General features: G+C 54.5%; 1 protein-coding gene across 7 annotated transcripts; it reads left to right on the plus strand.

The window, feature by feature from the left end:
- Positions 1-785: 785 nt before the first annotated feature.
- On the plus strand, positions 786-26735 carry MFN2 (mitofusin 2). Of its 7 annotated transcripts, none has more exons than XM_043573773.1 (20): positions 821-1033; positions 2273-2412; positions 2824-2891; positions 6777-6955; positions 10178-10313; positions 13720-13882; positions 14572-14696; positions 15845-15953; positions 16073-16180; positions 17225-17378; positions 17589-17656; positions 17803-17924; positions 19911-20037; positions 20424-20528; positions 20799-20901; positions 21355-21611; positions 22425-22580; positions 24017-24213; positions 25015-25149; positions 26552-26735. In XM_043573773.1, exons 4-20 carry the CDS (start codon positions 6781-6783, stop codon positions 26619-26621), a joined length of 2310 nt encoding a protein of 769 aa, XP_043429708.1. In that variant the 5' UTR covers positions 821-1033; positions 2273-2412; positions 2824-2891; positions 6777-6780; the 3' UTR covers positions 26622-26735. The 7 variants fall into 7 exon arrangements, with proteins under 7 accessions (XP_043429710.1, XP_043429705.1, XP_043429708.1 ...); XM_043573771.1 differs by having other exon boundaries at positions 822-1033; positions 2807-2891; XM_043573777.1 differs by having other exon boundaries at positions 825-1033; positions 2807-2891; positions 21355-21575.
- Positions 26736-27068: the final 333 nt, after the last annotated feature.

The raw sequence follows: 27068 nt of genomic DNA on the forward strand, positions 1-27068 counted from the left end.
CTATATCTATATATAGATATATGTTTATATATGTATATATATGTGCCTACATATGTATATATAGATATATATGTATATACATGTGTATATGTATATATGTGTATATACATATGTATATATGTGTGTGTGTGTGTATATATATATACATATACGTGTGTGTGTATTATTATTATTATTATTTTTTTTGGTACGAGTCTGCAGCACATCTCAGTTGGCACTGGCCACCTTTCAGGGGCTCCATAGCCACACGTGGCTGGTGGCTGCGGTACTGGAGAGAGAGCATAGGCTTCAAACCTTCCCTGCTGTGGCTTGAGGCCACCAGACAACCTGTTCACTGCTGTGTCCTAGCGCCTGGCACATAATGAGGCCCAGTGGTCTGCCATATGTGAGCTGGAATAATGTCTCCTCTGAGCCTCCAGGGAATGTCCTGAAGGTTAAACAAAATGCATGTATGTTAGGCACCCTGCCTGCTCCGCGACCATTGCTGTTCTCATTTCCTCAAAGTCAACCGAAGGGCAACAGGCCCAAGTTTGCTTCCTCTCTTTCTCTTAAGAGCTCTTCTCTAAAATTACAAAACGCAAGCTGGGATTACAGAGCCGGCAAGGGCCTTAGGGTCAGGCTCTGGTGCAACAGACGAAAAAGCGGGAACCTCTAACCCACGCCCTTGTTTTCTTGGCCTTTGGACAGCTCGAGGCCCCGCCCACCCCGCCCTGACGGGCGCCCGGAGGAACTACAGCCCCCACGATGCAGCTGGAGTCCTTCTGCTGACGTCATTGGCTTGGGACGCCCCGGCGGTAAGCGAGCCCGCTGAGCCGCCTCTCGGGGCTCTCCGCCGGCAGGCCCCCTGACCCGTAAGGAGTGATAAGGTCTAGCCGCCTGAGCTCGGAGTCCACCGATTGATCAGGGCCAGGGCGGCAAACGTGCGGCGGCTAGTGACGTGAGCGACCTCCCTCCTCCTCCCGCCTCTCTCAGGGGTGGCGCCGTCTGGTGACGTTAAGGGCATGATGGCCGCCGCGAGGCCGGGAAGGTGAAGGTGAGAGGGCGAGCGCGCCGGAGGGGTGAGGACCCGCCCAGCCCAGCCCGGCGAGTCCTGAGCAGCCCGGCGGGGACCGGTGGGACGCTGGAACCCCGGGAACTCGGGATCCGGGCAGGCGGGCGTCTCCACGCCCCGGCCTCGCTGCGGGGCCCTCCGCGGCCCTGAGAGGAGGGGGCGGGACGTGGGTGTCTGGACTGGGGGTGGGGTTCCTTGAGGTTCCTCGTCTCCCCCAGCCTTCCCACCTTCGCGGCCCCATTCCACCCCAGCCCTTTCTTCCTTTCGTATCCAGTCTTCTATATTTGCCAGCATTTACTCAGCACAAGATAAGTGCCCACGTTGACCACTGTGGCGCCCTACCCTCTCCCACTTTGGGCACCTTCTGCGCTCAGGTGCAGTCACCTATTTTCTTGTTTGACTTCTCACCTGAAGGTAAGCCCCTTGAGGGCAGGTACTGATTTACCCATCCCTAACTTCAGCGCCTAGCATGCACACAGGCACACAGACGATGCGGAATAATTTACTGTTTGGATGCCTGAAGCCTAAACTGCCCACTCTCTATTGTAATCTTTCGTTGCCCTGTTTCTTCAATTTCTCCATCGTCTGTCTTTTCTTCCTCCCAGAAAGGCCTCTGATTATCACCCTTCCCACCCGGAAGGGTGGAGTGAGGCAGATCCACGAAGTTAAAAACAAGTATGGTTTGGAGTTAAAGGGAGATGGTATCTCAGTTCCTAGCTTGGCCACTTATTAGCAGTCTATAAATCTTTTAAGTATCCCAAGCCTCTGTTTGCCCCATAGAATTAAAAATTAAGTAAGATACATTTTACAGCATGTAGCACACACAGTCTTTCAATAAGTTCTACTTCTCTTCCACACCCCCACCCACTCATCTCTAGTCCTCAGTTCCACAATCCTCAAGACCACTCCTTGTCCTGGTCTGCTACCTCCTCTCTTCTCACCTCTCTGGACATGGACCTGTCTTTACCAGGGTTCCTGCTTCTCACCAGCACATGTTTGTGTGTCCCCGAGATTGTCCCCACACCTGTGTGTTGTGTTTTCCCCCAGGGCACTTCCTCACATACCATCGGAGTACAGAGTACGGGGCAATGACTAAGCTTCCCTCAGGGATGAGTTTGTTTGGCTTTAAACCTGGTTAAACGTGTTTTGCGCCCCCCCCCTTTTTTTTTTTTTTTTTTTTTTTGCTGCTTGTTGACATGTCCCTTTTTTTTCCCCAATAAGTTGGAATTGGTGGAGTCAACACAATCAGTAGCCAACCTCAACCTGAGACAGGACAGAGGAGAATTCAGATTCTTTTCGTCTTTTTGACTCCAGCCATGCCCATGATGCCCAGCCTGTGAAGGTCTCTTACCATCCAAAAAGTAAGTGGTAGCTGGGACGTCTGGCACCCTGGATCTGGGTTGAGTGGAAAGGGGTATGTTCTGCTGGCTGTCCAGTGGCAAGTGTCATGGATGGGGTCATCTTTGCTCAGAGCTGAAGTTTTCCAGTCTGTGCTGAAAAAAACTGTATGTATGTCCTTTCTGCTTCCATGGTTTTCACTGTTGGCGGAGAGAGCCTATTTAAAGGTTGACAGTTCAGAAGGTGGCTGGAATCTTTGGGCTCCCCGAAGAATTAGTCTCTGTCTCCCTTGTTCTCTGCTCTGCTGGCTCCTCCCTCCCTGTCTCTGCCCAGCAGAGACTGGCTCCTTATCACAGCTCTTCTGAGAGTCTACTCTGCCCCTTTTACCCTGTATACTCTTTTGTTTCAATTTCTCAGCTTCTCCTCTGTTCCAGTTGTGCCAGCAGACGATCCGTGGACCTATTTTATTTTCCCTGCTAGGAGTTGCTGTGCATAAGACTGGGTAAGGAGGTGGTGTGGATTTAGGGACTGTGCTTGGGATCCAAACACACCATGCGGTGAATTCTCTACTGCTGTTTTCACGTGCAAGGCATCTAATACTCCTCAACTAATAAATAGCCTGGGTTGAGGCAAAGCTTTTTTTTCAGTTTGGAATTGGGTTTGGTTCTGGTCTTAGGTTACTATCTGTTAATACTGTGCCCCTAGCACTTTTTTGGGGTGGGAGAGGGAGACGACCAGGATGAATGAGGCTTTCCCTGAAGGATGTTCTTCAGGATTTTAAAAACCGTTATGTAGCGGAACATCTTGTTTAGATACGTTTGTGACATGCTGCGTTAAATACAACTCAGCTAGTGTTTTTAGAACAGGCCTTTTTCCAGAGTCTTGCTTTGGTCATGTGCTCTGATGGAGGATGACCGTGGCATATAGTGTTTTAGAAATTTTTTCTACCGTGGATCCCTTTTTACATGGAGCATTGGGTGCACTACATTTCTGTGGCCCGCACTTTGGGAAATGCTGTCCTGAACTATCTGAAACCCTGACTTGAAGAGCACTTTGCGCCTGTCACCCCAGCTTGAAGCATGCCACTTAATGTGTAGCTGGTATCAGAGCCACTCTAACCTAGCTGTGCCCAGGGGACTGGACCTGCATGCCTGCAGTGAGCTCTGTGGTGAAGTAGGGACTATCAGGGCTTTCCAGAGGAGGAACAGGATCCCAGCTGCTTCCTACCACTCTGTAAGGGTAGGCAGCCAGCAGGCGAAGCCCTGAGATAGTGGGCCTTCCCCTCCCCCCCCATCTTGGCTTGTTTGTGTGTGTTCCGTAACTTGGGTCCATTTGTGCACATACGTATGTCCAGCTTGCTCTTTGAAGGATCGGATCCTGGGATCTGAAAGGTTTGATCAACTCTCTTGATTCCGTGAGCTCCAAACACCAAGAAACAGATGCTTAGTCCGAAGCTGCTTTTTAAGAAAAAAAAGTAGATGTGTGTATTCTAGGGATGGAAGGGGAAGAAGGCACTCTTGTGAAGGGGCATTCGCTAACTCCTCCGTGTCTCTCACAGTTGTGGAGGAGGAAAGTAGACCTGGAAACGGGTCACGACTCTGTGTCCGGTGATCTTTCTGGAAGGTCACAGACTAGACGAGGAGACGGGGATTTAAAAACCATAAGGTTGCGTGTCCTCCTTGGAGATGTCAGGGAAGGCTTCACGGAGAGGTGACGCTACAGTTGGGTCTAGAAGGACAGTAGGAGTGTGCCAAATGGGTGAAAAAGAAAAGAGGATCCCAGGCCGGAAGCAGCACGTACAACACAAACAGGGAACCTCAGCTTGGGGGTTAACTGAGCCAGAGAAATCAGGCAGTTTGGATGGGTCGGAGGGAGGATCCCTGAGAGGGCTGGGGCATGCGGCTGCAGGCTGGGGGATGGTGAGAGCAGGTCAGGTCCTGGCCTGGCAACTCCGAGCACGTCTCGTAACCTTGAACCGCTAAGCTTTTCCTAGCGTGCGCGCCTTTGAATCTTGCACTTACCGAACAGTAGCACTTTTGGTTTCGGATCCTTTGGGCTGGCAAACAATGACCAGAACTTGAAAGCACATGCTTCTAAGAGCCCCACTGATCTCAGGGAGCTTTCTGCCTGCAAGCAAGTCACTTCTGGGGGTGGGCCCTGCTGTTCCTCAGCCCTGAGCAGACCTGTTCACTGGGTCCCCCGTGACGGTGGGGGAGCCGAGGATGTGTTGGTGGAGTCGTCTCTGCCCTTCCCTGAAGGTTGGGTGTTGGAGGGGAGAGTTGCCCGATCTTGCTGGTGGAGTTTATCATTGTTGTTACTTCATAACACATAAAATCACCTTTTTTTTTTTATTTTATTTTTATTTATTTTTTAACATTTATTTATTTTTGAGACAGAGAGAGACAGAGCATGAACGGGGGAGGGGCAGAGAGAGAGGAAGACACAGAATCCGAAACAGGCTCCAGGCTCTGAGCTCTCAGCCCAGAGCCCGACGCGGGGCTCGAACTCACGGACCGCGAGATCATGACCTGAGCCGAAGTCAGACGCCCAACCAACTGAGCCACCCAGGCGCCCCCATAAAATCACCTTTAAGTTTGTCCTGTGTCAGCCTGAGCCTTCTCCATCTGTGTGGCATCACGGTTGTCCTGCACATGAAGGATTCAAGGCTCTGAGGTTAAATAACTTGCTCAAGTTTACGTGGCCCAGAAAGAGTACGGTTTGAACCCAGCTCTGGTTCCAGAATCTGTCCCCTCCAGCCGTGTCATGCTCCATCCGGATCCCTTTCCGTTTCCTTTTGATGCTTTTCTCTTTTTGCACTCATCCCCCGGTCTCCTAGAGTCTTAACCTGCTGGGCCACGCGAAGCCTGATTCCAGTGCCTCTTCTGCTCTGGAGGAGGCGGAGGTGCTTTCTTCCCGATTCCCCTTCTCAAGAGTTCTGTTGCCTCACAATTCCTTGACGCCTTGACCCCCAGGCTAAGAAAAGCGCACAGTTGTAGCGATTTAAGGAGGAGGAAAGTAGAAATGGACAGTTACTTGTCTTTCTTATCTCCCTAGAAATCATTAACAAAGTAATTTGTAAGTTATGCAAAACATGTGGGTTGATATTTCCCTGTGAGTCTGTCTGTCTGCCCACTCCTTGGGATGATTAGATCCTAAGAACCAGTTTTCAGTCACTGTGCGCTTTCTCTGGATGTTCTTTCTGCTTCTCAGTAACTTGTTCAGTACCTTTTGGCACGCTTGGGAAGTGTCTGGTGTATGTTCCCTCATGAGCTTTCTCATTTCCCAGATGCAGCGAGTGCTGAGTGCTGGCTCCCATGGAGAGCCCATGTTGCTATGATTAGGGTGGCCTGGGAGGGAGAATTTGCTGGGTGTTGGAGACGCAGAACCAGGCACACGCAGCTGTGTGGGGTTGGAGGGGCCTTTGTCCTTTGACATCCAGGATCTGAGGGCCGTGCTGGGGAAATAGCTCTGTGCATGGTGGGAACTCAGGGGCAGTGCACTTGTGGGACCAGAGATCTCCAGCCACATCTGGATGCCACCTTCTCGGCTCTATCTGCCGCTTTTGACTTTGAGCAAAAATTTCTAAGGCCTAGTATGTTACTGCTATTTGGAAAATATAGGCTGTAACGATCGAGGGCAAGAGAGCTATCTACCCCAAAACAGACTGCTGATAGACGGGTATTAATAGTGTTATCACAGGAGGGGGGTTATGGATTTTCCCTCCAGTTCCCTCATCTTCTACAGTGCACACGCTTGCAGTGAAAGAGACCAATAAGTGTTTTTAAGTAAACAGTAGATGCAGACCTCTCTCGCTTGAGTACCACCCTTCCTTGTCCACCCCCGACCACCACCAGTACAAACAAAAAACCCGTTCAGAATTAAGGCCGTCGTGACCTGGACAGCAGAGTGGCCAGGGGAGGGTGGCGGGGGTCACTGACTTTGAGCATCACTTTGTTTTCACTGCTTTCAGTCATCTCTGCTTTTTCTTAGGTGGGTGATGTGTAGGAAAGAAGTGAGGTTTCTGTCACACTTCTCTGCCTGAGACCGAGAGGAGGGCTTCTCACGTGTCCCCTCGTGATCCCGGCCTGACTCCCTGAGGTGGGGAAGGCTGGGTCTGCTGCTCTTCCACAGGCGGGGATCAGCCAGCGCAAGGCCTAAACCCAGCGCCCTGGCTCCAGCTGTCTGGGTGCCCACACGTCCTCGGCGGTCCCTTCCTATTCTTGAGGACGCTAGTCTTACCTTACCATCCTGGATCTGGTCCTGGAGGGCCCGTGTTCTTGATGGCCTCCAGGGCTAGCCCCAGGCCCCCCACGGCACCCCGCCACAGCCCTAGCAGAACGTCTAAACTGGGCATTCCTGGGTTCACTCACGTTGTCTTTTCTTGCAGCGCGATGTCCCTGCTTTTCTCTCGGTGCAACTCCATTGTTACAGTCAAGAAGGACAAGAGACACATGGCTGAGGTGAATGCTTCCCCACTCAAGCACTTTGTCACTGCCAAGAAGAAGATCAATGGCATTTTTGAGCAACTGGGGGCCTACATCCAAGAGAGCGCCACCTTCCTTGAAGGTGAGACAGGCGGGGCCTGCTCAGCCGGGCCCACACCTGTCAGTTTCCATATGTAGGTGGGAGGATAGAGGGGAGGGGAGGTAGAACCTTGCTCCTGGGGAGCTCATCCCCAGGTAGGTTGTCACCTTCAGCAGTGTTGTGCTTTGGGAATCATGTGGAATTGGGCTCCAGGGAGATCGGACCAGGAAAACTAGAGACCTGTCACGTAAGAATTCTGTGTATTCTGTATCATTTAGTCGTGAGGGGTAGGTGAATCTCAGTCCCATGTAGAAGACAAGCAGATGGAGGTTTTGAGATTTGCTCGATATCTTGTAAGTGACACAGCAGGGCTCTACCAGGTATCTCTGACTCCTAAGCCCAGGTGTTTTCCTCAGCCTGACTGTGCGGGTATTGGTTGTCCCTGCCCAGGGTGTTCTTTCTCTGATATTTTTAGTCAGCGGGGCTGTGGAAAGGAAACTTGCGTCACTGGCACCTTTTCCACTGGTTACTAATTTGAGCCCAGCCCCTGGTGCCTGCTCTATCAGCAGAGGAGGACAGGTTCCCAGGGCCCCGCTCAGTCGATTGCCAACCCCAGCCTCTGGTTGTCTGAGGCTCCCTCTCTAGAAGGTACACGTTAGCTCCTGTGTCTGGGATTGTCCGTCCAGACCCAGTAGCTGAGTCTCATCTGCCCTTGGTTTCCTTGTTTGTGAAAGAGACGCTCAAGCGAGACCAGGGCTTTTTAAATTCTAGTCCGCAGAGCTCTCCATGGTCAGTGGAAACGCCCCAGGGACACGCTTCACCGTCTACTTTCCACTAGCGTGGCTTGGCTTCGGGTTGGTTTATGTGACAGGCTCCTTCTTAAGGCTCCCTTTAGAGAGAGGGAATGTTTCCAGTACTGTGGTCTGAATGTTTGCATTCCCCCACATTCTCATGTTGGAACCCTAAGACCCAATGTGATGGGGTTCACAGGTGGGACCTTTGGGAGGTGATTAGGTCACGATGGGGGAGCATTCATGAAGGAGATTAGTGCCCTTATGAGAGACCCCACAAAGCTCCCTGGCCCCCCTTCTGCCACGTGAGGATACAGTGAGAAATCTGTGACCTGGGAGAGGGCCCTCCCCTAACCGGGCCAGCATCCTGATCTGAGCCTTCCAGTTCAGAACTGGGAACAGTACGTGTCTGTTGTGTATGACCCGCCTAGTCTGTGTGGTTTCATTGGAACAGCCTGAGCAAACCAAGACTGAGAACGGACTCTCTGCCCTGCCCCTGGCGTGGTGCTTGATGCAAGAGAAGGTGGTCCCCACATACTTGTTAACGTGAAAATCCGAGTTTTACAGTTAGAAGACTGGTAGCTGAAGTTATTCCAGTTCATGACCCGTTTGTTTGGCAGTAACTCGGGTGCACCTGGCTCTGTGCACGCAGAGGTGGGGCAGACCAGGTCACTCCTTCCAGAGCTCCGGCTGACCGTCTGTGATGCTCTGACTCACTCACTTTGTTGGTGCCGTGGACGAACACGTGCTTAATGAAGGGGTCTGTGCGCTGGCATTAGGGATGGCTGTTTTGGTTCTTGTTCTTGTGAGACTAGGAGGCCTGTCCTGTTGGTGGGCTGCAGGGGAAAGAGCTGGAGTGCTCTGGGTATGTGTTTGGGCCTGCCCTGGCTAGGGGCGGGGATGGTGGCCGCCTGGTCAGTCTTCTGGCTGTTTCTTTTAAATGTGGCCACTCGCTTGAGAGCCCAGCTCCTTTCAGGAGCGTTGCAGAAGCCACGCCCATGTGCCCCTATGAAGGAGGAGGGGTGATGGGTCTGAGACTGCGGTGACCAGGGGACCTGGGAGGCCTTGGCGGTTTGGTCACTTCCCCTCGTGGCATCATGCAGGGGAGACTCACCCGGTGGTCTCTGAATGCCGCCTGTGGTCACCAGTACCCTCATCGTCTTGGGTTGCCGTAGCAGAAATATCACACGCTGGGTAGCTTATAAACAACAGGAGCTCACTTGTCACGGTTCTGGAGGCTGGCAAGTTCAGAGTCCGAACTCTAGCAGATTGGGTGTCTAGTGAGGGCCAGCTTCCTGGATTGCTGTCGTTTCCTGTGTCACATCCCAGGTAATCACACGGCAGGAGTTAGCTAGCTCTCCGGGTCTCTGATAACGGCACTAATCTTAGTCACGAGGGCTGCATCCTCATGACCCATCACGTGGTGGGGGCATAAACATTTAGTCCGTTGCCGCGAGCGTGTGCCGAGGGACCAGGCGCCCGTGTACTCCGCCAGCTGACACGCCTTCCTGGTACAAGACTAGATGGGGTGGGGCCGGACCTTGCTCATTTGCTTCTGTCATCCGTTGCCTATCTGCCTCTCAGAGCCCCTGGGAAAAAGCAGTGCAGTGATCCCAGTACCCACTGGCTTAGCAATTGTGGTGCACCTGCTGAGTGCAGGGACCGCACAGTTTGGCTTTCATGTGGGAGATGATGCACTTGAACCAGACGGTCACACCATGGTGAGGTGAGCGCTGAAGTACAGGGTGCTTTGGGAGCACAAACAAGGGGCTCTCACTCAGGTTGGGGGAGTCAGGGAAGGCTTCTGGGGGCTGTGCAGTCCATGCTAGACGAGGCTAAGTGGGAGTGAGCCAGAGCCCCCCAAGGCAGCGCCTCTGTGCATCGGCGGGGGGAGGGGGAGGGGTGCACTGAGCAAAGCCCAGAGTAACCGGAGGCAGCATGGCGAGGGTGGGGATGTGCCGTGCAGGATGGGGCTGGCAGGAGGCCCTACTGGAGCAGTAGGCAGGGCCGGTCAGGAAGGGCCTCATGAAGGTGCACAGGGTCCCGTCCTGGCTCCGAGCGTGGGGCGTGGGGCAGGTAAATGACGAGGATGGGGTGAGACTGTGTTTGAAAGGTGATCAGAGCAGTGCCTGGTGTGTAGGGAACACTGTTTGGTAAGTAAAACGCCTGGACGTGACGGCAGGGAACATTCTAGTGCTCAAATGGACATCGTTCATTCATCCTTGCGGCAGTCGCAAGAGGTGGGCATTGCTCTTTGTTGTGAGAGTCAGGGGTCTAAGACTGGGCTCCGTCGCCTGAGGTCGCACAGCTGGGAAGAGGTGGCAAAGCAGTACTTCCTTGCTCTGGAGCCCGGGTGTCTGCGCTGCGGCCCCCAGCAGGGAGGTTGCCCTTCAGCGGGCAGTGGCGGGGAGCTGCGGCCGGGGCCTCTGTCCCCCGCGGACAGTGGTGACCCATGTTCCGTCTCCACCTCCAGACACCTACAGGAATGCGGAACTGGACCCCGTTACGACAGAAGAACAGGTCGTGGACGTCAAAGGCTACCTGTCCAAAGTGAGGGGCATCAGTGAGGTGTTGGCCCGGCGGCACATGAAAGTGGCTTTTTTCGGCCGGTGAGTCTGTGAAGCTGTCACACCTTCCTGCCTGGGGGGGGGGTGGGGGGGAGGGGGGCGCTTGTGCAGCCTCGAAGTCTGAGTACCTCTTCCTCCTGTTTAAGTTTTTAATGGTGGCAAAATACACATGACATAAAACCCATTGTCACGATTGCTCTTAAGTCTACAGTCTGGTAGTATTTACTGTGCTCACGAGCTTGTGCGGTCATCACCACCGTCCATCTCGAGAACTTCTTCATCTTGAGAAACTGAAACTCTGTCCCCATGAAACACTCGCTTTTGTCCTCCCGGAACCCCCACCCCTGCCCCAACCTCTGGCAGCCACTGCTTTGCTTTCTGTCTCTATGGATTTGACTCTTCGAGGAACCGCCAATAAGTGGAATCGTACAGTGTTTGTCCCTTTGTGACTGACCTCTTCCACTTAGCATAATGTCCCCAGGTCCCCTCTGTTGTGCACTCCGGGATGGCCTTCCTTTTTCAGGCTGAATAACATGCCACCATGCGTATAGACTGTATCTTGTTTATCCGTTCATCCGCAACGAACACTTAGGTTGTTTTTACTTCTTGGCTCTTGTGAATGATGCTGTATGAACGTGGGTGTACAGATATCTGTTCGAGACCTTCCAATGCTCTGGGTACATGCCCAGAAATAGAATTCCTAGATCGTATGGTAGTTTCATTTTTAATTTTTTGAGGAACCACCATGTTGTTGTCCTTAGCGACCGCACCGGTTTCCAACCCCCCCGGGAGTGCACGGGCTCCAGTTTCTCCAACTCCCTCCAACAGGTGCCTTCTGTTTCTTCTCTAATAGACATCCTCATGGGTGTGAGGTGGAATCTCATCGTGGTTTTGATTTGCATTTCTCTATTAATTAGTGATGTCTAGCATCTTTTAATGTGCTTCTCGGCCATTTGTGTATCTTCTTTGGAGAAATGTCTGTGCCGGTCCACTGTCCATTTTCAGATGGGGTTGTTTGTGGGGTTTTTGTGAGGTGTGAGAGTTCTGTATATAGCCTGCATATTAACCCCTTACTGGATACATGATTGTAGATGTGTCCTCCCATTCTGTGCGTTGCCTTTTCACTCGGTTGGCTGTGTGCTTTGATGCCCAGAAGTGTTTTCATTTGGATATAGCCCAATTAAGTTTATTCCTCCTTCTGTTGTCTAGACTTTTGGTGTCCTGTCCAAGGAATTGCTAAATCCAATGTCGTGAGGCTTTTCTTCTGTTTTCTTCCAAGAGTTTTATAGTTTTAGCCATCAGATCTCCTTGTTACACTTTGAGGTCTAGTGGACACTAGAGGTTCTCCAGTTCTCAGCAGACCCTGCACGTCTTGCAAATTGAACCCAGCTCTGACACTGTCTACCCGGAGGGAGCATTAGATCCTGCAGGTTAAGGCCCAGTCCCCCAAGACGGGCCTCGTTTCAGATGCCATTTGGAAATCTGTGTTTTGGAGTGACTGGCAGTCACTGGCAGTGACATGGAGGTTCCCATGACTCCTCCTCAAGTTTGGCTAATTTGCTGGAGCTGCTTACAGAGCTGAGGAAACAGTGACTCACACTTACTGGTTTGGTGTAAAGGATACAGAAGAACCAGCAGGTGAAGAGGGGCACAGGGTGAGGGCCAGAAGCGCTACCCTCCAGGCTTATGGATGTCTTCGTCAACCCGGAAGCTCATCAGACCTCATTGTTCAAGATGTTTATGGAGTTTAATCCACAGGCCCTTCCTCTTTCCCGAAGTAGGTGGGTGGGGCTGAAAGTCCTAACCCTCTAATCGCTTGGTCTTTCTGGTGACCAGTCCATTTTGAGAGTAGGGGCCCCAACCTCCGTCCCCTCATTAGCATAGACAGGTGTGCTCAAAAGGGGCTCCTGTGAATGACAAAAGACACTCCCATTGCTAAAATTCCAAGGATTTTAGAAGCACTGTGCCAGTAAAGGGACAAAAACCAAATGTATTTTTTATGTCTAATCTTTAAAAAGATTAGAATCTAATAAAGAGAACAAAGACACCTGGACAGGTTGGATGCAGTGGCCTGAGGAATAGGCACTCTGCCTTGAGTCTTGCCCCTAATGACCTGTGACTTTGTTACCGAATCCCAAGTTCGGCTCCCCATCCCTCGAATGACCAGTACTCGAGAGATGAGTATTGAGGGGTACCTGGATGACTCAGTTGGTGAAGTGTCTGACTCTTGATTCGGCTTAGGTCGTGATCTCGCTGTTCAGGGGTTTGAGCCCCACGTTGGACTCTGCGCTGTCGGAGTGGAGCCTGCTTGGGATTCTCTCCCTTTCTCTCTGCCTCTCTCTCTCTCTCTCTCTCTCTCAAAATATATAAGTAAGCTTAGAAAAGATGAGTATTGGGGCGCCTGGGTGGCGCAGTCGGTTAAGCGTCCGACTTCAGCCAGGTCACGATCTCGCGGTCCGTGAGTTCGAGCCCCGCGTCGGGCTCTGGGCTGATGGCTCAGAGCCTGGAGCCTGTTTCCGATTCTGTGTCTCCCTCTCTCTCTGCCCCTCCCCCGTTCATGCTCTGTCTCTCTCTGTCCCAAAAATAAATAAAAACGTTGAAAAAGAAAAAAAAAAAAAAAGAAAAGATGAGTATTGATAGGAAAGGAATATGCGCTTGATTTAGGAGGCTGGCCACGTGGGAGGAAGGTGGACTGTTACCCAATAACCAACTCCTCAGTTTCTGTGTTGCCATGAGGGTTTTAAATTTTTTTTTTTAATGTTTTTATTTATTGTTGAGATGTAGACAGAGCATGAGCAGGGGAGAGGCAGAGAGAGGGAGAGACACAGAGTCCGAAACAGGCTCCGGGCTCCAAGCTGTCAGCACAGAGCCCGATGCGGGGCTTGAACTCACCGACTGTGAGATACCTGAGCCAAAGTCAGACGCTCAACTGACTGAGCCACCCAGGCACCCCAGTGAGGGTTTTAAAGGGACAAGGGTCGTTCATCAGTGAGGGGGTGCAGGGGCCTTTAACATTTCGATTCTGTACAGACAGATTTAGTGGCTCCTGTCTGCAGCTTTCAGTGCTCAAGCGTTGTGCAAGAGATCTGACTCCTGTGACACGTGAGGAGTCTGTCTTCTTCTAGAGAGGAATGTGGGATTAATAGGTAACAGAGGGAGGGTTAGTAAATCAATCGCATGCACTTAGCACCCCTGTTACAGATTACCACGCTAGTTACCAAGATTAGGGTGGCCCCCGCGGGTAGGTTTGCAGTGATGACCTGGGAGCACATCATGGGCACAGGCCAGAGGTGTTTGTCCATCCGTTTGCATAAACACAGAGTGCTCGCTCCGCCTGTCTGGGTACTGGTGCCACTGCAGAGACTCGGGCTCCCAGGCCGGCAGCTTCCGTGTGGAAGCCTGCAAGGTAGGTACGGGTGGCCTCCCTGACGGCCGGTTGTCCTCGCAGGACGAGCAACGGGAAGAGCACCGTGATCAATGCCATGCTCTGGGACAAAGTTCTGCCCTCAGGGATCGGCCACACCACCAACTGCTTCCTGCGGGTAGAGGGCACAGACGGTCACGAGGCCTTCCTCCTCACAGAGGGCTCGGAGGAGAAGAGGAGCGTCAAGGTGAGGGTGCCGTGGCGGGGACCGTGCCGGGGGGGTGTGCTGGCGGGTCGAGTCTGGGCGTAGACCAACCGGGGCGTCCACTGTGACCGGGCAGTCAGCACCTCTAAGGAGAGGGTGGTGCCCGTGCGGTGGGAAATGGGAAGGCCTGTCAGAGCTGAGCTTGGGCAGGTTTGAGAGCCTCCGGGCGGGTCTGAAGAGCGCCAGGAGCCAGGAGGCTCCAGTTCCTGTGTTGCCAAGCAGGCCGGTGGCTCTTTTCCTTGCTCAGAAGAGTGCGTGTGCCTCGTTTGCTGGGCTGTTGCTACAGGGCGACTCCTGCACTTGTCCCGTGGTTGTGAGCCAATAGCCCGTGGCTGGTCCGTTTTTATTTTTCTGAGAGCCGCTGGTATTCTTGTTTGGGGCCAGAAGCTCCTTCCGGTGCGTGGAGAACTCATCAGTGCAAAATAACTGCAGCTTTAGGACAACAGCCAAGAAAGCAGCCTTTGAAAGGAGTGAAGAGTAGTTGTTTCTTATTGGCTCGGCCCGGCCCTTGGCTTTTCCGTGTGAAATGAAAGGAGTGGGGGAAGCAGACCAGGCCGCAGCACTGGGCCACTGAGCCCCGCGTGCCAGGCGGCACGGGCAGGCTGGCGGCCAGCGAGTCTTCCTCAGCTCCGGTCTTTCTTTCTTTCGTTCTTTTCCTCCTCCCCCGTCAGACTGTGAACCAGCTGGCCCATGCCCTTCACCAGGACGAGCAGCTCCATGCTGGCAGCCTAGTGAGTGTGATGTGGCCCAACTCCAAGTGCCCACTTCTGAAGGATGACCTCGTGCTGATGGACAGGTAAGAGGGAAAGTGCCTCCGTAGGAGGTCCACACTGGGCCCTCTCCGGGTTTCTTTTCCTGCATCCTCCAGCCAGGGTCCCCTGGGGCCTGTTTGGTGCTCTGCTTCTCGTGCTGCCTTTCCTACTGGCTCAGCCAAATCCTCCCGCCTCCCGGATTTCCCCGGGTCTGGCTGCTGTAGCCGTTGGCATCAGTGCCCTGGAAATGTCCCAGTGACGATCCGTAAAGACAGGTGGGAGGGAGGCCCAAAAGTGGAGGAGGTCCTCAGCTGTAACCCGAGGTTGGTGCGTGTATTAGGGTTGGGAGCTTGTGGTGCTGGGGTCCGTGTGGTATTTTATTTCTCTCGAAGGAACACTTTGGGGCAGGTCATAACTGTCTTGAGAAGTACGGTACCGTAGTGCTTATTGGACTCACAGAAATATAAAATTTCACCTTAATTGTGTATCTGCAAAGCAAAATTACAAGCCATTGTTAAAAAAAAATTTTTTTAATGTTTATTTTTGAGAGGGAGAGACAGAGTACAAGTGGGGGAGGGGCAGAGAGAGAGGGAGACACCGAATCCAAAGCAGGCTCCAGGCTCTGAGCTGGCAGCACAGAGCCCAATGTGGGGCTCGAACTCACGAGCTGTGAGATCATGACTTGAGCCAAAGTCGGACGCTTAACAGACTGAGCCACCCAGTTGCCCCACAAGTCATTATTTTTAATGTTTTAATTTTATTTTCTTTCAATGTTTATTTTGAGGGGGAGAGAGAAAGAGAGAGAGCAGGGGAGGGAGAGAGAGAGGGGGAGAGAGCGAATCCCAAGCAAGCTTCATGCTGCCAGTGAGGGGCTCAAACTCCTGAACCATGAGATCATGACCTGAGCCGAGATCAAGAGTCAGATGCCTAACCGACTGAGCCACCCAGGCGCCCCAAACCGTTGTTTTAAGAAAAGTGATACACGGGTGGAACAAAACACAAAACGTATTTTCAGACTATCAGGAAGGATATGAAATGAAAAGTAATTATCCCTCCGGTAAAGGCCAGGCCCGATTTCTCTCACACCTGTAACTTTCTCCTCCTTTGCCTGTCTGCCTCGAGTCTGTGCAGAGCAGGAAGACTAGGGCCCAAGGTCTGTGTGCCTGATGATGCTTTACCCCGTCACCTCTAGCCCTGGCATCGACGTCACCACAGAGCTGGACAGCTGGATTGACAAGTTTTGCTTGGACGCCGACGTGTTTGTGTTGGTGGCCAACTCAGAGTCCACCCTGATGCAGACGGTAACCCCTCCACCTTTTCCCACACCCCTGGACCCCAGCTGAGCGGGCAGGGGGTGCGTGTGGCTGACGACCTTGGCCAGCACAGCCCCTCCTGTACTGAGGTCTTTGTCCCCCATCAGGAGAAGCAGTTCTTCCACAAGGTGAGTGAGCGCCTGTCCCGCCCGAACATCTTCATCCTGAACAACCGCTGGGACGCGTCCGCCTCGGAGCCTGAGTACATGGAAGAGGTGAGTAGCTCTTTAGTCATCACTTTGGGACCGTGTCCACCCAGAGCCTCTCCGTGGGCTCTCCGGCCACATTGGGCCTGTGACTGACTTCTTCGCTAGAGATTTCCCAGGTGTTCCCTGGGGTCACTGTGGTGTCTTCTGAGGGCTTTAGGAACACTCTCTTCACTTCTGCTCACTTCCCCTGCTCCCTCTACTCTTCCAAAGGCTGTCATCCAGGCCTGAAAAGCGTCCCCACCGCATCAACCACACCCTTGTTTGAGGCCAGTGCTCACTTCAGTTCATGAAGAGTTACTCGTTATAGAACAGGCTCAGCTTTCAGAAGACGTCCAGGAAAGAAGCTTAAAGGAGGAGCAAAGAATAATTGATTCTTACTGGCAAATCCTCTAGTTCTTTACCTTTTTGCATGAGAGGGAAGGAAAAGGATTAACAGACTGGTAACATGGGACGACGAGGCGCGCGGCCCGCAGGCTGACGCTGGACAGTGATGGGGAAGCTCCTTGTCTATGAGATGCGTGGAACAGAGTTCTTGGAAGGAGGAAATCTGCTGACTTGAGGAAAGAACCTGCCAGTAGAACCTGAGGATTTCAGAGCTAGAAGGGATTTCCCGGTGGCGTCCACTGATCTTATAAACGAGGCCCTGGGAGGACTCGGCTTGGCAGGGTGAAGCCCAAGTTTAGGTTTCTTGGCTCCGGGTTCCTTTCCTTCTGGGCACCAAAGTGAGACGCCGTGTGGGTTCTAACAAGAGGTAGTTTGGGGCAGGTATAGGCATTTCTGCTTGTATGTGCATAAAATATTTGTGGCAGCCTGTGCCCCAAGAAACCCCCATGACGTGGGTTCTGGGGAACTTGGTGGCTAGAGAACAGCGATAGTGGGAGATGATTCCTCATGTGTGTGGGAGGTGTGTGTTTGTACCTGTGGAATACTGAACCATGTGACTACCTTACCTCTTCTTTAGAAGAGAGGCAGTTTGGGGCTGTGGGCTCCATTGGGAGGGGGCCACTGGCACCCCACCTGGTCACACCCACCCATCTGCTTGGGCTTCAGGTGCGGCGGCAGCACATGGAACGTTGTACCAGCTTCCTGGTGGATGAGCTGGGCGTGGTGGACCGAGGCCAGGCTGGAGACCGCATCTTCTTTGTATCTGCCAAGGAGGTGCTCAACGCCAGGATCCAGAAGGCCCAGGGCATGCCTGAAGGAGGTACGATGGAACAGACTTCCTTTTCCCTGATGGTTGAGACATCTGGCTTGTGCTCAGCCCGTAAAGATGGTTCTGATGAAGAGCCTTGAGGGAGAAGCTCTTTGCTTCTCGGCCAGTGTTTAAGCCAAGTGCCCCGTCGGCTTGGCTTTGGACGATGTTACCATTTCCTTCTGCTGTTGTTTCCGGACTAATATGGTGTAATTCTCCTAGGGGGCGCTCTTGCAGAAGGCTTTCAAGTGAGGATGTTTGAGTTTCAGAACTTTGAAAGGAGATTTGAGGTGAGCCCTTTGATTCCAGCGTTTGATTATTCTGTGCCTCCCCGGCACCCGCCAGCCGTGACCCTGGCAGTGAACGCCAGAGCCTCGCCTGGGGCTGGTGGACCCCAGTGGCCTCCGCCTTCCTCAGCACCTCTTGTCTGTTCCAGGAGTGCATCTCCCAGTCTGCGGTGAAGACCAAGTTCGAGCAGCACACGGTCCGGGCCAAGCAGATTGCGGAAGCGGTGCGTCTCATCATGGACTCCCTGCACGTTGCGGCACAGGAGCAGCGGTAAGAACCCGACACCGCGTGCCCGCAGAGGGCAGAGCTGGGAGGGGATCGCTCACCCCAGCCTGGGGACTTGCCGGCAGAGCTGAGTCTCTGGGGTGCCACCGGGACTAGTGAGATCCCCAGGGAGCAGCCTGGTGAGGATGGCCATTGGGTGGGTATCTGGTCATCCCACGTGGTCTGTGTGGTGGTTCTTAGAAGTGTTGCCCCACAAGCCCAGTGTTGGAGGCCTCAGCCGACACCACACTGAGCATGGCAGCGTTTCTCAGAGCTAGAGGCAGGAGACGTGGATTTGGTTTTTTTAAAGTTTTTATTTTATTGTAAGTAATCTCTACACCCATCGTGGAGCTTGAGCTCAATCCCCAGGAACAAGGGCGCATGCTCCACTGCACTAAGCCAGCCAGGTGCTCCCAGGGCACAGTTTTTTAAAAATAACATTTTTTTTTTTTTTAATGTTTGTTTATTTTTGAGAGAGAGAGAGAGTGCGCGCTTGAGCAGGGAAGGGACAGAGAGAGAGGGAGACACAGATCCAAAGCAGGATCCAGGCTCTGAGTTGTCAGCACAGAGCCCGATGCAGGGCTCGAACTCACGAACCGTGAGATCACGACCTGAGCTGAAGTCAGATGCTTAACCGACTGAGCCACCCAGGTGCCCCGTTTTTTGTTGTTGTTGTTTTGTTTTGTTTTTAATAGAAATTAAAATATGGGAAAATACAGAGAATAACGTAAAAACATCTTGCTTTCTTTAGTGTTTGCTTTATATTATCCTAAAGTTGAAATAAAACAACATCAAACACCCTTTGAGTCTTCAGCCCCTCCCCCGCTGTCACCCTGCCCACTCCTCAGAGGCAATGGCAGCCATGAATTTGGTGTGTAGCCCCATCATCCATTTAGAAAGTACTTTTGCATAAATCCTGAAGAATACATAACACTGCTGTGGATGTGCCTCAGGCATGTGGACAGGGTGTCATACTGAATGTGTCAGGGCACCTTGTGTTTCTTTCCACTTGGCTTTGGTTTTGTCCCCTATCCCTTTCAGGTAACACAGAGCTGGTAACACAGAGTTGGTGTTTCTGTTAACTGAGATAGAGCATCCCGTTGGCAATATACCTCATTTTCCTATGGGTTGATTTTTATTTTTGTTTATTTTTTGATATTTATTTGAGAGAGAGCGAGAGAGAGAGAGCATATGCACGCACACCTGTGCAAGCAGGGGAGGGGCAGAGAGAGGGAGAGAGAGAATCCCAAGCAGGCTCTGCGCTGTCAGCACAGAGCCGGACATGGGGCTCGATCTCACGACTCTGGGAACGTGACCTGAGCTGAAACCAAGAGTCCAACGCTTAACTGATCGAGCTACCCAGGTGCCCCAGCCAGTGGATTAATTTTTAGATTTAATTCTTTTCTGTTGCAAACCCTGTTGCAGAGGACACCGGTTCAAGTGGCCCCTTGTGCACATTTGTAAGATTATGTCTAAGAGCTTAACTCCTGGAGGCAGAACTGTTTCGTCCTAGGGTGTGTGCATTTTCAGTTTTAGCGTTTTCCTCTGATGCCCTCTGAAACGTCTGAATGCATCCCCAGTTCCCCCGCGGTGCGTGCTGGGACTGCATTCCCTGAGCCTTACCGGCACTTCAGACTTGGTGATTTTTGCCAGGTTCCTGCCTGCGTAGAGTAGTACCTCTTTTTAATTTCATTTCCCCGATGACTAGTGAGGCTGAGCTTTTTTTTTCCCGGATTAATGAGCAGAATCTGTTCTAAACGCCCCCCTCCCCCCCCCCCCCCAAGCACCCTCCTTGGTCCCCCACCACCTCTTCCCAGCTGGCAGACCTAAGGGCACAAGGCTGGTGCTCAGGAACGGGGAGAACATGCTTCTGGGCACCGTCTGACATTGCTGGGGCCCCAGCTGGGGCATGTGCAGCCTTCCTGGCGTCCCCTCGCTCCTCCGCTTGGTTGGGTGGGGACCCGCTCCTGAGCCCAGCGCGCTTTCTCTCAGGGTCTACTGCCTGGAGATGCGGGAAGAACGGCAAGAGCGGCTGAGGTTTATTGACAAGCAGCTGGAGCTCCTGGCGCAGGACTATAAGCTGCGGATTAAACAGATCACGGAGGAGGTGGAGAGGCAGGTGCGGATCGTGGAGGAAGCACTCTGGGCGATCTGGACTGCCTAGGAGTGTCCAGGGTGCTGGCGGTTTCTCAGCCTTCCAGAAGGAAGTTGTGGCCCTGGCTGGAGCGGGCGCATAGCCTCCCTGGGCTCCCTGGTCCCTCGTGTGACTCTGGGCAAGTCCCTGTGCTCTGGGCCTCCCCTCCACATCTCCGAGGAGCATTTGCCCGCCATTCGGACATCCCTTCTCCCTCAAAAGCTTTCCCGCCGTAGGGGAGCTGAGAAGACCGCTGGCTTGTGGGGAAGCTCATGCGGTCTGCGAGGACTCGTTAGGCTCTCCTGGCGCTGCAGGAGGGAACCAGGCTCACCTGCCCTCCATGCTTCACGGTACGCGTCCCTCTCCCGCAGGTGTCCACTGCGATGGCGGAGGAGATCAGGCGCCTCTCCGTGCTGGTGGACGAATACCAGATGGATTTCCACCCTTCCCCAGTGGTCCTCAAGGTCTACAAGAACGTGAGTCGTTAAGCAGCAGGTGTTCTGCACGGGGACTCGCTTTAATCCCTTGGGCCGCTGGGTGGAATTGCCACGCGACAGTGATTCGGCCCCTGCTGGTCTGCATCAGGGTCCCTCAGCCGGGGAGATAGGACCCAGGCTCCACTCCGCGTTCCGCGGTCACCTGCTGGGTGCGGGCTGACCAGCCTCGGGCTTCCTTGTCCCCTGGCTCCCCAGAACGAACTCCTGACGGGGGCGTTGCCTCTCTGAACCTCTGCCTCCCTGTTGCAGGAATTGCACCGCCATATAGAGGAAGGACTGGGCCGGAATATGTCCGACCGCTGCTCCACAGCCATCACCAGCTCTCTGCAAACCATGCAGCAGGACATGATAGGTCAGTGGGGACTTGAGACTGGGGCTTTGGGTTGCCCAGCGGTCAGCTTTGGAGGCCAGTCCACAGGAATAACGGCCTCTCCTTGTCTGTCACTCTTGACGATGAGTCTGTCCGGTACCCTCAGGTTCTTGGGGTGTGCAGAGCCTGTGTTCCACACGCAGACTCGGGGAGCCGGCTTGAGTTACCACACGGGACTGTCACAGGCTGAGAGTTTGGCCTGTCCTTAAATTCACCCGAAGCATAAACGTCAGCAGGTGTTGGAGCCTCGGTCCACACACCCCTGGGGCCAGCTGGCCTGCCTCTCTGGGAGGGGCCCTTGTGGCGCCACAGGCCGTTCCTGCAGAGCGGTCCGCGTCCTCGGTGGAGGCTGGCACGGCCTCCATTTCGAGGCTGGACCCCGCTGTGGCACAGGGCCGAGCCGACGCGCTTTCCCCTCGTTTGTGTTCCCGACAGATGGTTTGAAGCCCCTCCTTCCTGCGTCTGTGCGGAGTCAGATAGACATGCTGGTCCCTCGGCAGTGCTTCTCCCTCAGCTACGACCTGAACTGTGACAAGCTGTGTGCTGACTTCCAGGAGGACATCGAGTTCCATTTTTCACTCGGGTGGACCATGCTGGTGAATAGGTTCCTGGGCCCCAAGAACAGCCGCCGGGCCTTGATGGGCTACGGTGACCAGGCAAGCAGTGTCCCGCACCCTTGGGTGTCACCAGAGGTCAGTCTGCACCTGTCTCCAGACCTAGGAGCCATTCTCAGGTTTCAGCTTTCAGCCGCGGCACGTGTGCTACCACACCACGGTCCGGGTTTTTGCCACAAATCCACGCAGCCTTGACTTAAGCACCGATATCTGCGGAATTAAAAACGTTAGCCGAGTGTTTTTTCTAACGTATATCAAATGAAGCGTGTGACTTGTGAATATAGATGATTTAAGTCTATCCACATACCACCATTTTAGAATTTAGATTTTTAAAAAATTTTTTATTTTTGAGAGAGAGAGCACGCATGCGCAGAAGCAGGGGAGGGGGCAGAGAGAGAGAGAGAGGGAGACACAGGATCCGAAGCAGGCTCCAGGCTCCGAGCTGTCCGCACAGGGCCCGACGTGGGGCTTGAACCCATGTACTGTGAGATCATGACCTGAGCCGAAGTTGGACGCTTAACTGACTGAGCCACCCAGGCGCCCTTAAAATTTAGATTTTTAAAACCACTCATGTCTCTATCTGTCGAACTCGTGTGTACTGCGCCTGGTGCACACCCCCACTTCGGGGGAATTGTACCGAGGCATTTGGGGCTGCCGTTGCTTGCATTTTGTGGGGTCCCCACAGTGCTCACCTTGGGGCTGGCAGGTCTGTTACAAAGCTTCGGTCCTTCCTTGCTGCACGCAAAGCTTAATTTTCTTTTTGCCTTTTTGGAAACCGAAGAGCCGCTCTGTGTCCCTGTCCCAGGACCCCTGGTCCTGAGGGTCACTGAGGGTTCTGTTGAACCAGAGACCTGCCACATTCTTCTTACCCCTCCTGTCGTGTCTTTTCAGGTGCAGCGCCCCATCCCCCTGACGCCAGCCAACCCCAGCATGCCCCCGCTGCCGCAGGGCTCCCTCACCCAGGAAGAGCTCATGGTTTCCATGGTCACCGGCCTGGCCTCCCTGACGTCCAGGACCTCCATGGGCATTCTCGTTGTCGGAGGCGTGGTCAGTGAGCAGCCCTGCCTGGGAAGGGTGGGGGCTGGAGGACAGGCGGGTGGGGCCCGAGGGGCACGGTGCTGGTCAGGGTCCCTGCGTCCACACAGCGGTGTTTTCACGCCCACCGGCGGCTTCTCACGGTGGTCTCTGGTCTCGGGAGCTGTGCGGCCTCAGCCTGAGCTTCGGCGTGTTAGTCATTGACTTCTTGAAGTCTCAGCCGATGCGACGTTCAGACGGCACCGCTCCCTTGTGACAGAGGAGGAAAGTCTGGGTGGCTCGCCAAAGACAGTTAGGATTGGAACTCTGACCTGAAGGCCTCTACTACGTGACGGGCTTCGGGGAAGGGACCCGAGAAGGTGACAAAGCTGGAGTCCAGACAGGTGGGCGTGGCCAGGAGGTGAGGAAGCCCAGAGCGAAACTGGCAAGGGTTTAAGACAGAGAGACCAGGCTGGGCCTTGAACCCTCGCGTGTCTGTCTCCTGGTTTTCTTGCCCTTTCCTTTCCACTCCAAAGCCTGAGATCGCAGGCTGCCTTCTTGGTGGCTGGGGTACTCCCCACGTCCTGACGCACGACACACTGCGGCCAGGACACTTTCACCCTGAGTTTGCTGGGGATGTGGGCTTGCTCTCTCTGCTGTGGTCGTTCGAGCCGTAGAGTGGTGGCAGATGTGACAGGGACAAAACTGCTGGGGATTGTGCTCTCAGGTCGGAAGACTGGGGTGGACACAGCTGAGGCCCCTTGCTCTCCGTCTCCACAGACGTGGCGTGCCGTGTGGCTTGTTTCAGACGGTGACCTGGCAGAGGGTCATTAGCTGAGGCGCCGGTACTCGGTGGTCACGGGACCCTGTCAAATAGCCCATTTTACCCAAACCACCCTGAGACCTGGAGAGACCATCAGGCCTCTTTTGGGAGGAACGTGTGTAAAGAAACTTGGCGTGGGTTTCAACCAGGACGGCAGGTGGCACTGACGCCTTGATTTCTGGCTCTGTGTCCAGTGCTTTTTGTGACCTCGCTGCCTTGAACTAGAGTGTCACGGACCAGAGCGACAGAAGCCACCCTCTGAGGAAAGACGTGAGGGATTCTACTCGTCAGTGTCCTCAGGATGGAATGTCACTTTAGAGCACCTGCTTTTGTCTTTAGGGACTCTGCGTGTCTGGTTCCATGCTTCTGGTGCCAGTGCCTCCTCCCCTACTCCCAACGCTCCCCTATCCCCGACACTCCCCTAACCGCCCCTCCCCTACCCCCACCTCCTAGCACAAGTCTTCTCGTGTGACCAACGCTAAGTTACCCTGTTTCTGAATTAGGTTCCTGCCCTTCTGGCCTCCGTGGGATCAAAGAGGTGTGGAAGGAGGCGTTCTGAGGAGAGACACAAAGGCTCTTTGGGGCCCTTGGGAGAGGCAGGGGGGCGGCAGAGGGTCCACATCGGCTGATCGCTGTGCCTCTGCAGGTGTGGAAGGCGGTGGGCTGGCGGCTCATTGCCCTGTCCTTTGGGCTCTATGGCCTCCTGTATGTCTACGAGCGTCTGACCTGGACCACCAGGGCCAAGGAGAGGGCCTTCAAGCGTCAGTTCGTGGAGTATGCCAGCGAGAAGTTACAACTCATCATCAGCTACACCGGCTCCAACTGCAGCCACCAAGTCCAGCAGTGAGTCCCCCGCGGGGCCGGGGCCGGCTCCTCTGGTTCAGAACTTCCCGCTAGCTTCCCTTGGACCTGCCCTGGGAACCGCTGGATCCCCAGCATCATCTGACGCTGGCCTTCAGCCGTGCAGTGTCGGCTCTGAGACCAGGGATGGGGAGAAAGCTGTTTCCGGGGACACCCTATGCTCGGGGCCGGGACCAGTTAGGCCTCTGTTCCCCCAAGGAAGGGAGATGCGGGCGGACGAGGGACGTTACTTGTAGTGTTTTTTTCAAGGTCTGTAGGCAGAGCTTTGAAATTCTAAGACCCGGCCCTGTCTTCCTGGCACAGCTTTGGGCAGGAGGGGGCCAGGCTGCCTGCCTGGCTAGTCGGGGAGGGAGGAGTGCCGGCCTGCCTTCCTCACACTGCTGCGTGGTGGGCCCCTTGCCCGCACCTAATTTTTCATTTTCTCTGTGAACCCTTTGAAGTAGACATTGTTTGTGCGGGCGTCTCCTTTTTCCAGATGGGGAAACCGAGGCTCGAGGGGCGGTCCCTTTTCCCCTGCCACTTGGTGATTAGCGGCAGAGCTGGGAGCTGAATCCCCGCCTGCTGTGCCCCAGGCAGGGTGCTCCTGGGTCTCTCACTGTGGTGACGCTGAGCGTGTGTGGCGTCCTTGGTCTGGGCAGCGGGCGGAGAAGATTCTGCCACACCGGCGTGGTGCAGGGCAGAGCTGCCAGCGGCTGACCGATGGGCACCAGGTGGATCTAGCCAGTGCCCGTGTTCTGCAAACCAGCCACGTGGCCCCGTTGATCCCGACTCTCTCCCACTCAGGGAACTGTCTGGGACCTTTGCCCACCTGTGCCAGCAAGTTGACGTCACCCGGGAGAACCTGGAGCAGGACATCGCCGCCATGAACAAGAAAATCGAGGTTCTCGATTCACTTCAGAGCAAAGCAAAGCTGCTCAGGTGAGGTCGCCCTGGGAGGCCGGAGGCGGTGGGCTCCGGTGTGTGGCCCGGGCGCAGCGGTGTTTTGGCTGCTTGTCTGTGTCTTGCGTGGACGTGAACTTCACTCCGCGTGAGCTGTTTGCTAGCATCTGCTGGGTGCCAGATACGGTGCCAGCGCTGGACGTTCGACAGGATGTAGAGTTACTGCCCTGCGGACGCTCTCCGTCGGGGCCTTGGCGGAGGAGGAGCCAGGCGGAAGGGAGCCGTGAAGGGACCGCTCACGGGCACCTTCTCCTTCGGCAGCATCTCAGGCACTTGACGGGCGCCGGGCCGCTCACCCGTCCGTGTCCCTGCAGGGTCGTGTCACCTATCTCCGTTTTCTAAAAGGGGAAATTGCAGCCTCCAGGAGTTAAGTAACTTGTCTGGGGTCCCACAGGCAGTGGCGAGGCCAGGAGGAGAGGATCCAGGTGTGCGTGGCTCCAGCACCCCGGGACACTCCGCACGTTCATGGTCTTTCTCTGTCTACTGTGCACCGGGGTCTCTGGGCTGGACCCGCCACATGCTTTACTCCATTTCTCTGGGCGCAGGGAAGGGGCCATGTCGGCATTTTTACCCGTCGGAAAGGTGGTCAGGCAGCTGGTGACGGGCAGAGCCCCCGCTGGCACCCAGGTCCGTGCGGGGTCCCTGTGGAAAGTCGGAGCTTCTGTCCAAGCTTTGCTGAGGGGGGTCAATCTAAGGAGCCAGAGGCCTGGGTTCTGGCCCAGGCACTTGTGTTTGGGTGGATCACTGAGCTTTCTTAAGTCTCATTGTTTTCGTCTGTAAAATGGAGCGAGATCTCATGACAGAGCCACAGAGCTGAACCAGAAAGCGCTCCGCAAAGGTCCTCAGCCCGCTCAGCCTGAGATAACATCAGCACCCGGGGACCCTGCGCTTCCTGCTCCCGCCCCTGACGTCAGTGTCAACCCCTGGGCAAACGGTGGACTTTCCCGGGCTGATGTGCCCTCCCCACCCACTGCCCTGGGCGAGTCAGTTTCAAGGACCCCTTGGCGGTGGGGGCGGGGAGGGGGGGGGTGGTCGCCGATACCTCTGCTGCTCATAGCCAACAAGGACGGGGTGAGCCCGTATGGGCCGCATATCCAGCAACCCGACCTCCCACAGACAGGCAGGAAAACTGACTTCCGGACAGTTCAGGGGCCTGCCTGTGGTCAGGTGAAGCAGACATAGGGCTTGAATGTCAGACAGGCCTTACTTTTGGCTCCACGGCTGATGAATCGTGATTGTGGGAAGTTATGTCATAAGTTCTCTGGGTCTCTTTCTCTCATCTGCAAAGTGGGGGTTATCAGAGGAGTAAATGTCCTTAGAACAGCACTCGGTGTCAGCTGTCGGCAGCTGTGAGCGCTACAAATTAACCCTTTCTCCGCAGGAACAAAGCCGGCTGGTTGGACAGCGAGCTCAACATGTTCACGCACCAGTACCTGCAGCCCAGCAGATAGTGGGCAGCCTGGCGCCGCAGCCCGCCTGGGGAGGGGCCGTGCTGTGTGGCCCCCACCGGGGCCCCGGGCAGCTCCCGTCTGGTGCTGCCACCCTGAGAACGAAAGCACCCCCGTCTCATACCATTTTGAGCCCCTGAAACGCTAGTTCCCCCCCCCTTTGCCTGCCGTTGCAGGAAGATCTTCAGGCTCGTACCCCTAAAGGAGCCTTTTTTTTTTTTGATGATGACCGTGGACCGCGTGGTACCAAGGAGTCGAGTCTTTGCTTTGTCGAGTGCACTTGACTGAGATTCTTTTGAGTGCTTGACAAGGTCTCGGGATCCGCCGGCCCCGCGGGACGCCCGGTCGGCACCTCCGAGGGCGTCAGGCAGACCCCGTCCTCCAGTGACACTAACCCCCGACCACACGTCCGCTCCGCTCCGCTCCACGCTTGCAAAGAAGGGCCGCCCG

Source organism: Prionailurus bengalensis, chromosome C1 (genome assembly GCF_016509475.1).
Source record: "Prionailurus bengalensis isolate Pbe53 chromosome C1, Fcat_Pben_1.1_paternal_pri, whole genome shotgun sequence".
Lineage (NCBI taxonomy): Eukaryota > Metazoa > Chordata > Mammalia > Carnivora > Felidae > Prionailurus > Prionailurus bengalensis.